General features: G+C 46.2%; 2 protein-coding genes across 12 annotated transcripts in view; both read right to left on the reverse strand.

The window, feature by feature from the left end:
• LOC145509995 (uncharacterized) overlaps nt 1–1,536 on the reverse strand; it is a 39,584-nt gene extending 38,048 nt beyond the window's left edge. For both annotated transcript variants that reach the window (XR_014056599.1, XM_081499886.1), the window contains exon 1: nt 1,397–1,536. The gene's annotated coding sequence lies outside the window, so the exon portion shown is untranslated. The remainder of the gene's footprint in view (nt 1–1,396) is intronic.
• A 3,098-nt stretch (nt 1,537–4,634) lies between these two features.
• On the reverse strand, nt 4,635–15,030 carry LOC145509996 (uncharacterized). Of its 10 annotated transcripts, XM_081499894.1 has the most exons (6): nt 14,178–14,295; nt 13,733–13,844; nt 8,127–8,207; nt 7,598–7,724; nt 6,995–7,178; nt 4,635–6,355 (listed from the first exon to the last, which is right to left on the reverse strand). In XM_081499894.1, exons 4-6 carry the CDS (start codon nt 7,629–7,631, stop codon nt 4,792–4,794), a joined length of 1,782 nt encoding a protein of 593 aa, XP_081356020.1. In that variant the 5' UTR covers nt 7,632–7,724; nt 8,127–8,207; nt 13,733–13,844; nt 14,178–14,295; the 3' UTR covers nt 4,635–4,791. The 10 variants fall into 10 exon arrangements, with proteins under 10 accessions (XP_081356020.1, XP_081356021.1, XP_081356026.1 ...); XM_081499895.1 differs by lacking the exons at nt 13,733–13,844; nt 14,178–14,295 and adding an exon at nt 14,961–15,030; XM_081499900.1 differs by lacking the exons at nt 8,127–8,207; nt 13,733–13,844 and having other exon boundaries at nt 4,635–6,095; nt 6,150–6,355; nt 6,995–7,055.
• Nucleotides 15,031–15,056: the final 26 nt, after the last annotated feature.

The following is a 15,056-nucleotide window of genomic DNA, read 5'->3' on the forward strand; positions in this document are numbered from 1 at the left end:
TCTCAGGATCAGACCGTCACCTGTGCTTCTTCAGATCTACTGGCTGTAGATCAGTTTCCCATGACCCCTCTCCTGGGGTTCCATTATTTTTTAAAAATTAATTATTTTTGGCTGCATTGGGTCTTAGTTGCTCTGTGGCATGTGGGATTTAATCCTCAGACCAGGGATCAAACCCACATCCCCTGCATTGGAAGGAGGTTTCTTAACCACTAGACCACCAGGGAAGTCCCAGGTTCCATTATTTTGCTACAGCAAATTACTCCTCTGTGTAAAATAAACTCTCTCTACCTTTTGAGACACTTACAGATCTTAGGGTCAAATGTCCTCCCTCCTGCAGAGCCCCATGCCCCATGTGCCTGGAGGAACAGATCCCCCCCACCCCTGGGGCAATAACACACTTGAATGAAAGTATGAAAGTGCACGCTTAGGAAGTTTGAATTTTTCATTTGACCCAGGATTCACAATTGCCCATTTCTAACCCAAACTTTCCCCTGACTTTTTGGTCACCAGCTCCCCCTGCCCATCCTCAAGAAGCACTGAGATGCAGAATAAAGCTCCCCTTCTCCCCATCTGGGCTGAGAATGCACTGACCCCAGAGAGACCCCAGACTGTTAAACAGCCTCGCTCTCACCCTCTTCACCCAGAACAGAAAACCCTTTTCTGTTTCGTCTGAGACCCTGGGACATATGTTGAGATTGGAGTCCTGTTACTATTTCAAATCTCTGGGATATTAAAACAAGCCCACAGCCCCAAATGGAGTCACTTATGCTGAGTCCCAAGACACTGAGCTGGCTGAACTGAAGAGTTTCAGCCTCTCCCAGAAATGGAATTTGAAAGCAGTCAATCAGGAATTACCTGGTCGGCACAGGGAGGCGATCTGCCTGGCAGACCCGCGCCCTCCTTAGAGTAAAGGAACCTGCCACAGACAAAAACCCACTTTCGCTGCTTCCTTCGACCAGCTCATTTCTGCCTACAGGAGACTTTCAACCCGCAGCGCCCTTTTGTGCTGGATGGGAAGCTGCCAGATTCACGAATGACTGAATAAAACCAGTAAGAGCTTGGAAACTTACTTCGTTGAATTTTGTTTTTTAATGGGAATAAAGCACCTTCTTACCTGATAGGGATATGACTGCATCTGTCAGGTCAGGACGGGTCCCCTCAACCCAGCCCCTGACCACTGCCCGGGTCACCCGGTCCTCCCCGGGATCCCCAAGGGGCGCCTTCTCAGGCCGAGACTCCCCCTCAAGAGGGGAAGGGAAGGGACAGGACGACGGAGTCGAGGGGGAGACCTGGGTCGCTATCTAGAGGAGGGGGCGCCGGAGACCCGGACCTGCCTCAGCTCCCAGCGGGTCCTAATCAGCCCCAGCCGGTCTCCGGCTCCGGCCAGAGAACTCACCATATCTGCCAGTTCCTGGATCTCCAGAGCATCCTTCCCGAAGCCCGCGGGGCCACGAAAACAGGACACCTGGGGCCGCACCCCTCAGGCATGCGGGAGCACCCAGGTCTGAAGCGCGCGACGCCTGCGCGGGCTGAAGGACGGAATTCTGGGCCTCCGCTCTTTTAATTGGACGGTGTCCCACGCACTCCTCCTTCGTGTATACGCAAGACCCGCCCCCGCAGCCCTTGATTGAATGGTTCTCCGGGAAGTGGCGATCTTATTGGATGGTACTCCTGACACTCACCCCAGCAGTTACCCTGACACCTCCCCAGCAGTTCTGGTTATTCTCCTGGGCTGGCTCCCGCCTCCCCTGACTGGACAGTGTTACTGTCCTTCCAGGCTTCAGTGTTTACTCTGAACCTTTGTCAGGTGCTTATTGCCGGGCGGAAGTGCGGTTTTCGGCTTCAGCCCATCCCTTCCCGGCCTCCTTCTAGATACCTGGACTCGCTAGCCCGGAACGTGGGTTCCTGGCAGAACTTGTTCCCGGGCAGGTGGACCTGGAACGAGAAGTCCTGACTTACTTGCCCCGCGGAGACACCCCTGTCCAGGGTCGGGACTGGATGAGATGGGCCAGGAGAGCCTGGTGACCTCAGGGGCCAATGGTCCGGGGGTGAAGTCACTGTGGGTCTGTGCCATTTAAGAACAAAGACATTCACGCCCGTGTATAAGCCAGGATCCCACCGTGTTTGACTTGTGGCCTTTGGCACCAGGAGGCCCCACTCTCCTGACCTGGCTCCCAATCTGGGCTTGACCAAGTTCTTTTGAGTTCTATTTCATAGCCCACCGTATCAGGCTCCCTCCCCACAGGGAATGGGAACGCTGGATCGCAGCCCCTCACCCCCAACCCCTGTCTGAGCAACAGTGAGGTTCTGAACAAGCAAGCCCCTGGTCAGCTTCTCCAAGGTATCCAGGAGGCCCCCGTCCAGTCCTGCTGGTCTCAGAATCCGCATAGCCCCTCACTAGCCCAACTTTCATCCTGCTTCCCCTCTTCACACAGATGGGAAAAGCCCTTTGCTCTGTGGTTGCAGACGCTGGCCCCGGCCCATCTCAGGCCCCAGCCTCAGTCCTCTGGCAGCACTCTGTGAATAAGATTCCTCTTTAATAAGTCTATAGATTTTTTTTTTAAATCAGATGTATTTGTTTTTATAAGACAATTTCATTTAAAAAAATTCTTTACTTTTGGCTGTGTTGAGTCTTCCTTGCTGCGGCAGGCTTTTCTCCAGTTGCAGTCCAGTGGCTTCTCATTGCAGCAGCTTCACTTGCTGCACAGCACAGGCTCAGTAGTTGTTGTGCATGGGCTTAGTTGCTCCCTGGCACGTGGGATCTTCCCGGACCAGGGATCAAACCCATGACTCCTGCATTGGCAGGTGGATTCTTAACTATTGAGCCAGCAGGGAAGCCCTAGATACATTTCTTAAAGGATGACTCCTGCAGCTTCTGGAGGGTCTGGTTTCAGGGCCATGTGGCCTGCGGTGATACCCCAGTGGATACCAACCTGGGTTGCTATGCATCAGACTTTTGTGGTTCTATGACACAGCCATAGAGGCTGAGCCACTTGCAGAATCTGAAGACAAAGGTGGGCATAGTAGCATGACTTACAAATACCTTTTTGGGCGGGGGGGGGGTAGGGGCACCATGTGGCATGAAGGATCTTAGTTCCCCAAGCAGGAATGAACCTGTGCCCCTGCAGTGGAAGCGCAGAGTCTTAATCACTGCACTGTCAGGGAAGTCAGCAAATAGAATTAAATCCTATGACCTGATTTGGGTGTATGTGGTTCATAGGGTATCAGGTTGTTTGCCAATTAAAATACCTGGGGTTGAAGTTAGAACTTCAGCACTAGCCTGTAAGGACTTTAGTCAATAATAATGTATCAATAATAATATAAACAAACAGATCCTACTATATAACACAAGGAACTATATTCAATGACTGTGATAAACCATAATGGAAAAGAAAATGAAAAGAATACACACACACACACACACACACATATATATATAAATGAATCACTGTTATACAGCAGAAATTAATACATTGTAAATCAACTACAAGTTTTTAAAAAGCACCTTAAAAAGGACTGTGATATTTCAAACTCCCCTTTCATAGCTTTTATAACCACCAAACTGAAAGAAAAGTTTAGTTAAAAAAAAAAAAGTCCTTGTATCCCCCAGGACTTGATAGCAGCAATAATCTCTGAAATTCTTCCATGAGTAAGTGTTGCCTCAGGCATACTATCTTAAGGAACAGTTCTAGAAGCAGCTCTTTGACCTTTTCCCAACAATATGCCTCAAAATATAAGGAAACCAAAATGGTTATTTTAGTGGTAAGTAAATGTATCTATGGATTCTCTGGTGGCTCAGTGGTCAAGAATCCACCTGCCAATGCAGGAGACATAGGTTCCATGCCTGGGTCAAGAAGATCCCCTGGAGAAGGAAATGGCAACCTACTCCAGTATTCTTGCCTGGGGAATCCCATGGACAGAGGAATCTGGTGGGGTCACAAAAAAGTCAGACATAACTGAGCAACTAAACAACAAACTGCAAAATCTTAGTAATGGCCTCACTTCTGCCTTCCAAATCTCACATCAATAGGCTTCTGGTATATTTGGACACAGAATCATAAAGGGAAGGGATCTGGGGAACTGTAGTTCGTAACACTCCTCATGCTGATGTAACACAATCCAGAACTTGATATCTCATGGTCACATCACAGTGTCCCTTAAATAAAAAACCTAGTTTTAACTCACAATCATAAGCGAAGACAAAGCAAAGTGTAAAAGCTGAAAGTAACAATTCACATGAGACTATACACTTTGAAGAAATCTGCATAATTACAAATTTCTACCAACTATTTTAAAGAAAAATGGAATAAGGCTCCACTGGCCTAAATAAATAAAGGCTGTCTCAATACCATGGTGGAAAATATGTAATAGTTGATTATCCAGTATCTGCCACACTAAGCCAGTAGGAAAATTTCAACAAATACCACAATGTCATTGTTGTAATGACCCCTTAAAGGACAATTTAAACAACTAAGATATTAAACTATATATTTAACTGCCTGGCTAGCTCAGTTGGTAGAGCATCAGGCTCTTAATCCCAGGATCATGGGTTCAAGCCCCACAATGGGTAGTTGCTCTAAACTATATATATATATAGTGTATATATTAAAAATACACTGCAAATCACCCATGAGTCCAACTGGAAAGATAAATGTTTTATTTCCTAAAACATAAAAAAAAATCCCCACTACCTACAAATTTTATGTACTTAAGGGAGTACTTTAACAGTTAATTTTCATCAAAAAGAACTAGAAATACACTCCATATGGATCCACTTCCATGATGAGGGACTCATAAAGGCAATACCAGATTTCCAACTTTTATAACATTTCTCTCCTGGTGTGAATTTTCTGAAGCACTGTGCCTGAATTCATTTGCAGGAGGATTTTCCCCATTACATACGTAGTGTTTCTCCACAGTATGTATCCTCGCATGTCTTCTTAAGGATGAGGAACAACTGAAGGCCTTCCCACACTGCTTACATTCGTACGGTTTCTCTCCAGTGTGCATTCTCATATGTATTGGTAGGGACGAGGGCCACTTGAACACTTTACCACATTCCTTGCATTCGTAAGGTTTCTCCGCAGTATGCGTTCTCACATGCTGTTGCAAAAGTTCGGGCCAACTGAAAGCTTTCTGGCATTGCTCGCATTCATAAAGCTTCTCGGCGGTGTGCCTTCTCATGTGTTTCTGTAAGGAGAGGTGACAGTAGAAGGTTTTCCCACATAGCTTGCATTCATAAGACTTGTCTCCAGGATGCATTCTCACATGCTCTCGAAAGCAAGCAGACAAATTGAAGGCTTTTCCACACTGTTTACATTCGTAGGGTTTCTCTTTAGTGTGAGTTCTCAAGTGTTTTCGTAAGGATATGGGCCAGTTGAAAGTTTTCCCACACTGACTGCACTTGTAAGGTTTCTCTCCAGTGTGCACCCTCATGTGTCCTCGAAAGGAGGATGGGTGGCTGAATGCTTTTCCACACTGGTCACATTCATAGGGTTTTTCTCCACCGTGCGTCCTTTCATGTCTTCGAAATGACTGGGGATAGATGAAGGTTTTTCCACATTGCTTACATTCGTAGGGCTTCTCTCCAGTGTGAATCCTTTCATGTCTTCGAAAGGACTGGAGATAAATGAAGGTTTTCCCACACTGTTTACATTCATAGGGTTTCTCTCCCGTGTGTGTTATCATGTGCCTTCGAAAAGCTGAGGAATAACTGAAGGCTTCCCCACATTCCTGACATTTATGTGGTGTCTCCCCAGTATGTGATATCATGTGTCTTCGAAACGTTGAGGAGTAGCTGAAGGCTTCCCCACATTCCATACACTTGTAGGGCTTCTCTCCAGTGTGTGTTACCATGTGTCTTCGAAAAGTTGAGGAGTAGCTGAAAGCTTTCCCACACTCCTTACATTGATATGGTTTCTCTCCAGTGTGAGTTCTCACATGACTAGTAAGACTTGAAAAATCAATGAACGCTTTCCCACATTGCTGACATTCGTAGGTTTTCTCAGCAGTATGAATCCTGATATGCCGGTTGAGGGAAGAAGTACGCGGAAAGGTTTTTCCACATAATTTACACACAAAGGGCCTTTCTCCATTATGGATCCTCACATGAGTCCTTAGGTGTGAATGACAACTGTAGGCCTGCCCAGATTCCTGACACTTATACGGTTTATGTCCAGTGCAAGCAATGCTGTGATTCTTGAGTGAACGATGCATGAAGGCTTTTTTGTATGCGCTGTATTCATACCGTTTTACTCCAGTGAGAGTTTTCTGGTACAGGTTAAGATTTGGAATCTGACTGAAGCTTTCCCCACACTGATCATTACTTTCATGGAGTTTTTCCACCACATGATTTCTGTTAAACATGAGAAGTATGTTATAAATGGTTTGACTAATAATAATTTATTAGTAAGTACAAGGATTACAGGGCTTCCCAGGTGGTACAGTGATAAAGAATTTGCCTGCCAATGCAGGACACAAAAGACACATGGGTTTAATCCCTGGGTCGGGAAGACCCTCTAGAGGAGGAAATGGCTACCCACTTCAGTATTCTTTCCTGGAGAATTTCATGGACAGAGGAGCCTGGTGGGCTACAGTCCATGGGGTTGCAAAGAGTTAGACATGACTGAGCACACACACACACACACACACACACACACACACACACAAGGATTATACTTTCACGGATTTCACTGAATGGGTAAATTTTCTCACTGATTTGACTTCTTTTAAAGTGGAATGAACTCAATGCCACGAAAGGGGGCTCAACTGCAACCATCACAAAAACAAGTGTTTCTTAAACATGGTCTCTCCAGCTGATTGTTTTCAACTGTTTCTAACACAACATCAATGTCAATTTAAAAAAAAATCTTCATGAAAATATCTATGAATAAACAAATCTGACCTAGGCTTACGTGTGCTTTGTTTGCTTTTTAAACTTCATGACATGCTAAGACTCCCTCCTGAAATACTGCTTTCTCTGAGTGCAACTCACCTCGGGTGTCTACTCTGGTATTTGTACTGATCTTCAATGCTGAGTTCTTCCCAAATTTTTCCTAAGACAAAGGGCCAGGAATCATTTCCAGTGAACTTTGATATTGTATGTTCTTTGGATATTTTATTCCCATAAATATCCAGCTGAGAAACTGAGCCATTGGCCTTACATTGAGTCTCATCATCTGAAAGCAAAAAGGGAACAAATTTTACAAGAAATAAGGTACCTGATAGCCAAGAAAGAAACTGAGGCATTTATCTGTGTCAAGACTTCATCAAAAACAAGTACATGGGGCCAAAATGGTGAGTACTTTAATAAACACAGTAAAATTCTCTCAAGGTTCTAAAATAGAACTTACTGGGACCTCCAAGGCCCCATGAAACCTGTATCTACTAGTGATACTAAGGGAGCTTTCTTTACAGAAAGAAAAACTCAGTTCAATACACAGATTCACATTTTTTGTGGGTAGATTCTATGATAGTTGTGACCACATCTGTCTTATTAGTTAACATATTTCCTTCCTACATTCTATATCTCAGAACAGTGATGTGCCAGATATGCTTGTCTCTAAATAACTAAGTGAAAGAATGACATCATTCTTACCCACTAAGGCCAGGTTTCTGAAGGTCTCCAGCATCACATCTTTGTAGAGCTCCTTCTGAGCAGAATCCAGCAAAGCCCACTCCTCCAGGGTGAAGTTCACAGCCACATCCTCGAAGACCACCGAGTCCTAAAACAACCAAGATATGTGCAGGAGCTTGGATGCGATTCACGACACTGAGCAATTGGGCTCAAGTCACAGGAAGCTCAAGATTTTGTGGTCACCAAACACTCACTCTGTGACTCAGTCGTCACACCTCCTAACTTTATGTCCACACTCCCACCCTCACACATTAGTGATTCAGTTGGTAAAGAATCCGTCTGCAAAGCAGGGGACTGCCTGCAATGCAGGAAACCTGGGTTTGATCCCTGGGTCAGGAAGATCCCCTGGAGAAAGAAATGGCAACCCACTCCAGTACTCTTGCCTGGGGAATTTCATGGACAGAGGCACCTGGCAGGCTACAGTCCATGGGGTTGCAAGAGTCAGACATGACTAGCAACTAAATCACTGCCACTAACACATTCAACTTACCTCTACATTTCTTCTGTGACCACTTCAAGTCTTACTCTTCTCTAACCAAAGGATTCAGATCATGTTGGAGAAATGAAAGTACTATACAAATGAAACAATATTTCCATTTTTTAAAACTTTATTTTCTTAACACCAAAAACATTTTGTATTGCAGTATAGCCAATTAAGGGCTTCCTAAGTGCTGTGAATGGCAAAGAACCCACCTATTAATGCAGGAGATGTAAGAGAGATGGGTTCAATCCCTGGGTCAGGAAGATCCCCTGGAGGAGGGCATGGCAACCCACTCCAGTATTCTTGCCTAGAGAATCTCCTGGACAGAGGAGCCTGGCAGGCTAAGCGATTTAGCATGCATGCACAGCCAATTAACAATGCTGTGATTGTTTCAGGTAAACTGTGAAGGGACCCATCCATACATACACATGTGTTCATTACAATATTTGCATTTTAAGAACTGTCAAACCCCTTGCGACACAAGAGAATTTATAGCTTCTTCCTACAGCACACCATTCATAAGCACATGAAGCTCAAGGTCAGCTTGAATGAGGTTCAAAGGAATAAAAGCACAATGAAGGTGGGACTTCCCTAGTCCAGTGGTTAGGACTCTGTACTTGCAATTCATAGAGCACAGGTTCAATTTTTAGTCAGGGAACTAAGATCCCACACTGCCACACGGCATGGGCAAAAATAAATAAATAATTCTTAAAAACGCACAGTGAAGGACTGGACATTTTCTTCTTTTCCCCCAACCAAATATGAGAGGCCAATGGGCCTGTGGGAACCCAACACGCTGCAAGGGCCAGCTAGCCATATTGTCTTGAAGAACTCCAGGCCATAAGGACAGTCCAACTGGCTGAATAAAATATTTCTTTGGAATAAGCATTAATTTTAACTTTTCTGTGTAATAGTTATCACCAGCCCAGTTTCTACTCTTTTTCTCTATTTTCATGATGATAGGAAGTAAGAATTCCATATATTCTCTACACTCCTGAGCCAGTGCTGCTGCTCAGCAGTTCTGAGCTCACACACACACACCACACACATTCCATGATGCTCTTCTACAGCAGTCATAAAAGAGTACCCTTGATGACCTTGAGGAAAAGGTTAGGAGTCCTACTTTGCAAAGGACTTTAACATCAGAAACATTTGACAGTGAATTTACCCTTGACTACATAATACATAAAGGATTCCAGTGGCTTCCTACAAAGGAAACACTGCCTTGCCTCAAGTTCCAGGAGACAGCGATTCCACACAAACCAACCTAGAGGCTGCACTCTCAGTTTCTCTTATGTCCATGTCCCTCCCCCGGTGGGCACATGAGCAAGTCGGGCCAACTCCTAAGCACAGGAACCACTGAGCTGCATGCCTCCCTTAAGCCCTGTTTTGTTTTGTTTCTAAAGTTCATCAACCCAGTGACATTCCATGAGCAGAGGAAAGAAAACACTCTTCTGCAACAATTCTGATGCCAGAATTTAGTACCTATTCAACAGAGCAGCAGCATAACAGGAATATCCCTATTGTGCAGGAGCTTCTCGAGTCAGGTGAGTTGCTCCTGATACAGCTGCCTGTAGTGTTTCCTCTACTGAACGTGCAGGAAAAGAGTGAACACTGCAAACCTTAACTTGATCCCTGGCAATGACTGCTGGCGAGGAGGCAAAGTTGGCCTTGGCTGGCGTCTGGGAACTTAATTTTTGAAGGTTTCACACCACCATAATTATTATTCCCTGTCTCTAAACTGATAGTTAATGCTGAGCACCTGCTGCTTGTTTGGGCATCTGGGCTTTGGGTCTGTGCTGGGCACAGGATGCTTACAAGATCAGCTGTCAATAAAAACCCCAGGGCACTGAGTCCCTAATGAGCCTCCAGAGAATAGTATTTCACGTGCTGCCACAACCTGGGCTGTGAGGTGTGTTATGTGTGACTCCACTGGGAAAGGACTCTTAAAAGCCTGCACCTGGTTTTCTTCAGATTTCTCCTCATGGGCCTTTTCCCTTTGCTGAGTCTGCTTTGTCCTTTTGTTGTGATAAATTCTAGTAATGAGTACAACTTTGTGCTGAGTCACGTGAGTCCTATCTGCAGGACCACAGGTGGTTCTGTGGTCACCAGACACATCAGAAGTGGGATTTGCTGAAACAATCCAGACTCACTAAAATATGAGAAAAGCACTGTCTGGGAAGTGGAGGAAGAAGGAGGAGCAGACGACGATGGGGTCATCTGGGGTGTGAAAGGGCAACTGAGCTGTCTGCTGTGAGGTTAAAAGTTGATCGAGGTGAAAATGAGCAATCCAACTCCAGGAGGGCCAGCTCACTGAATATACCAGCTGCCAATGGCCATGCTGGCCAAGTGAGAGGACAATCAAAGTCCAGCCCAGGTGACATCTCTGATTTTTGCTCTCTTCTGGGCAGGAGGTGAAACACCCCTCAAGTTCCCAAAAGTGAGCTTTGGGTGGGGAGAAAAAGTTAGAAGACTGTACTGCATTAGGAGGAAAAAAGTTAAACCAGTTCCTAGAGCTGAAGCAAAAGTTTAGACAAAGCGAAGGGCAAGGGGCTGTCCAGCCTTTCTTTAGCCTGGCATGCAGGGCTGGCCTTCTGCTGGCATGTGGGAACTTGGGTCTGGGCAGCATTCTTACCACCCTGACAGCAGTGGCTTCTCTGCCCTTTTATGCTAATAATACGGTTTATGCTGAAGATCAGCTTTCCTTCTGGAAGTCTGGAATCTCAGTTTGGACTAATCACAGGGTGTGTCTACATGACCAGCCCAACACAACAGTCCTGGTAACTGAGCTTCTCATTAGTGTCCTGGGTGGATGGCACGTCACCCACGTTGTCACCACAGGCCAGGGGGGTGGAGGGAGGAAGCCTGCCCTGTGTGATTTTGTGGCGGGGAGTGGGGAACCCTTGGGATCCTGCACTCAGTCTCCTCAGGAACTGGCCTGGGCACCTTTCTCCTGCTGACTCTGCTTTATTCCCACAGTCAGAAATCAGAGCTGTGAGCACGGCTACACACTGAAGCCGGGGAGCCACCAAGTAAATCTCTGAACCCAGGGTGGTCTTGGGGACTACCGTGGGCTGAGGGCCTGTGTCCTCCGCCACCAAATTCAGGTTGAAACCTAATCCCCAAGGTGATGGTGTTTGGAGGTGGAGCCTTATGGAGCTGACCAGGGATGGGATTAGTACCCTTATAAAAAGAACCCTAGAGAGCCTGCAATAAAGGAGACATAGGCAACTTGGGTTCCCCACCCCCTCCAGGTCCCAAAGATTTCCTGGAGAAGGAAATGGCAACCTACTCCAGTTTTCTTGCCTAGAAATGGACAGAGGAGCCTGGCAGGCTACAGTCCATGGGGTCGCAAAGAGTTGGACATGACTGAGCACACAAGCACGCAAACACATATATATCTTGATATAATTCAACATATTCAACATACTGGTTGAATTTGGAGAGTGAGGGGCCTGTCATTTGGGTTCATTTCCAGTCTGGTATGAAAGCTGGTTCTGCATTGAGGGCTGAGTTTCATTTCACAGAGGATTTTTTTTTCTTCAATATTTCTGTCAACTATATATGTCATATGCATTTTCCTGCACTGATGTTATCTTATACAACAGAAAACACTATAATCAACTCATAGGAATTACCTCTAATCATCTTAGCATTGCTGAAAGCCATTTTATAATATTCAACAGTCATTCATAAAAAAACACTCAGATGGTAATATGCATGATTAGATAAAGGAAAACAGGTGAGAAAAAAAATTCAAAAAAAAAATAAAAGAACATATAAACTGTATGAAGTTCACTGTTTTCTCCAAGACAATTAGATACAAATGAAGTGTGGCCAGCTGAACTCTTAGTCAACATTATACTAGCGATCCAGTCCAGAAAATGCACAAATGTGCAATACTAGAAAACAGGTTGTCTCAATGTCTAACTCAAACAACTGTACATTTATGACACTAACAGAACAAAACGATAATCATAGAATAAGATACTGAACAAGATCTCAGGATAAAAACTCAATATAAATTTCATTACCTTTCTAATTAAAAGCAACAGCAAATTGGAAAGGTCACTTTATTTTTTGACCACACCATGCAGCATGTGGGATCTTATTTCCCTGATCAGGAATCAAACCCAATACACTGCGTTGGAAGTGCAGAATCTTAACCAATGGACCACCAGGGAAGACCCTGGAAAGGTCACTTTGAAAAGATAACACACACCATGGTAAAAACCAAATTGAAGTAGTACCAAATAAGTTTAATGAAGTCTATAAAAAGAACCTAATAACTAGACTACCTTGGCAGTCCAGTGGCTAAGACTTTTAGCTCCCAATGCAGGGAGCCCGGGTTCAATTCCTGGTCAGGGAACTAGATCCCGCATGCCACAACTAAAATATCCCGAATGCTGCAACTGAGATGCGTGAAGCCAAATAAATAAATAATGCATTAAAAAAAAAAGAAATAGAAAAATTTAAAAACACTAACGATAGTAACAAAGAAAAATGAAATAAATGACAAGATGGCACACATTCTTACAAAGAAATCAGTGTTACCAAAATATCAATCCTCCCAAGACAGACCTAGGATCTTTATAAAATCCCATTAAATCCCCAAACAGATTTTTTTTTTTAGGATTTAACAAATACTAATTTTCCATCCTAATGAGAACAAATGCCCCTAAACAGTCAAAATATTCTGAAGAACCAGGAGAGAAACTGCCTGGCACACTGCAAGGATTTTAAAGCAGCAGCACTCCCGACAGGATGAATTGGCAGAGGAATGGGCCATTAGATCTACCTTAAGGAACAGAGTCCAAAGCAGACCAGTGTCTAAAAGGAGACCTGATTCACTACAGCGCAGCCACTGAGAGCCAAGCAGAAATGACAGACACTTCGACACAAAGGACAGGACAAACTGGTGTTTAAGTAAGATCCATGTATACCCACAGGTTTTCAAGGATAATATACAATTTACTGCAGATTTAAGCAAAGTGTATTGCAGATAATAAACAACAATAGCATCTACTGTCACAAATTAAGTAACTGATATTTTTGGGTGAATCTTCACCGTCTTTACCTATCATGCTATGTGGTATTTCCTTCACTTCTCTGCAGCTGTACAGGAAGGGAAATCTCTATTTCTCTGACATGCTTTTCCCCAGAACTTTGGAGGCTATGCCCCAGAATTCCATTTGTTAACTCAAAGGGACAGACCTCAGAAACTTACCACAGACAGGTGATTTTAAAAGAATGTTTAACAAACGGAATGGAAGATAATTCCTTTTTTTCTCTTCTGTAACTCACCCCTTTGAAAATATTTTATTTTCTGTTTCCCGCTGTATTAATTAGATGTATTTTACATTTGCTGAAAATCTGAGGTTCCAGTAAGCGAACACATCTTTTCAAGGTAACAAACCCAGGGAGAGGCAGCGCTGTACTGGTCCCCAGACAAAGATGACCCAAGGGTCAAGTGCAGCCACGCCACCACGTGGGGCACCCCTCCCCCATCGCTCACTGAAGTGCTCTCTGAACAAAGGACACCAGCAGTGTCCCCTCTGTGTCGCCTGTGCATTTTGCTTGGGGCGGGGGTGGCGGTTTAAGGGGTGCTGCCCCACCTGGTAATGCGCTTTCCTTGACCTTGGCGTTAGTTTTTCTCACTTCCCTTGTGGGAACCCACGGGTCAGGAATTATTTGTCTTTCCCCCTCAGGCGTCCGGTCAGCTGACAACTAGTGTCCCTCCAAGAAATGAGGGCTGGAGTTGGGGTCACTCAGGACCGAGGACCTACCAGGTGACCCCTCCCAGTCCAAGGTCCCCAAGCAGGTCTCCCCAAGCTCCCCGTCCGCTCCTGCACATTGTCCGCTGGGAGGAACCGACCAGGGGCTGGTGTTCTCGGGGCTCTGTGCGGAAGGCAGCTGTGAACATCTGGGTCACCCGGGTAGTTCTGAGACCGCTGACACACACGCGGGGACCGGACAGGACGACGGGACCCCACCCCGGGACCGCTTCTAGCCGGTTCAAATCAGCCCTTCCCGATGTTGGGCCCGGCCCCGCTCACTCACCATCTCTTCCCGGCTCCGGGCTCTCCCGGGAGTCCTCCCCGCGGCCCGGGCAGGTGAGAGTCACAGGGACCTGACACCTGAGGCCGCCGGGCAGGGGCGCAGCAGCGCCAAGGCCCCCAGAGAACTACCCGCACTCGGGCAGCAAGCGTGCCCGCCCCCGGCCCTGATTGGACGGTGCTCCTGACACTCTCTTCGTCCGGGATTATGACTGGGAGATGCTTCACACCTCACCGGTCTGATTGGGCAATCTTCGAACATTTTTACTGCCGGGGCTCCTGACTGGAAGGTTTTCCGAGACCCGCCCCCTTGTGCCCCTGATTGGACAATTCTCCGGCCCCGCCCAAGCGCCTCTGATTTTTCCCGCCCACTGACTTATTGAGTGACTAGGCTTAGGGATGGAGAAGGCAATGGCACCCCACTCCAGTACTCTTGCCTGGAAACCCCATGGACGGAGGAGCCTGGTGGGCTGCAGTCCATGGGGTCTCGAAGAGTCGGACAAGACTGAGAGACTTCACTTTCACTTTTCACTTTCGTGCACTGGAGAAAGAAATGGCAACCCACTCCAGTATTCTTGCCTGGAGAATCCCAGGGACGGGGGAGCCTGGTGGGCTGCCGTCTATGGGGTCGCACAGAGTCGGACACGACTGAAGCGACTTAGCAGCAGCAGGCTTAGGGATACTGTCCACTAGCCCAGGGGTCTGAGCAGAACTCGCTTGCTGGCGAGCCCTCCCAAGTCCTCCTCCTGGACCCGAAGGCCTGACTCAGTTTTCGCAAGGGGCATACCTGTCCGGAACCGACACTAGAGAGGACTGGACGGGGTGGGTGAGGAGGGGGTCTGGTGACCTCCGGGGCCGGGAGGTGGGGCAGGGATCAAGGTCA

This window comes from Giraffa tippelskirchi, chromosome 6, assembly GCF_054371585.1.
Source record: "Giraffa tippelskirchi isolate mGirTip1 chromosome 6, T2T-mGirTip1v1.2.pri, whole genome shotgun sequence".
Lineage (NCBI taxonomy): Eukaryota > Metazoa > Chordata > Mammalia > Artiodactyla > Giraffidae > Giraffa > Giraffa tippelskirchi.

Bases quoted from the DNA above. Each gene is read 5' to 3' on its own strand.
- LOC145509996 (XM_081499891.1), bottom strand. The intron at 7,179-7,597 runs GTAAGAATGATG...TTTTGCTTTCAG, and splicing joins CAGAAACCTGGCCTTAGTGG to ATGATGAGACTCAATGTAAG. The intron at 6,356-6,994 runs GTGAGTTGCACT...CATGTTTAACAG, and splicing joins TACCAGAGTAGACACCCGAG to AAATCATGTGGTGGAAAAAC.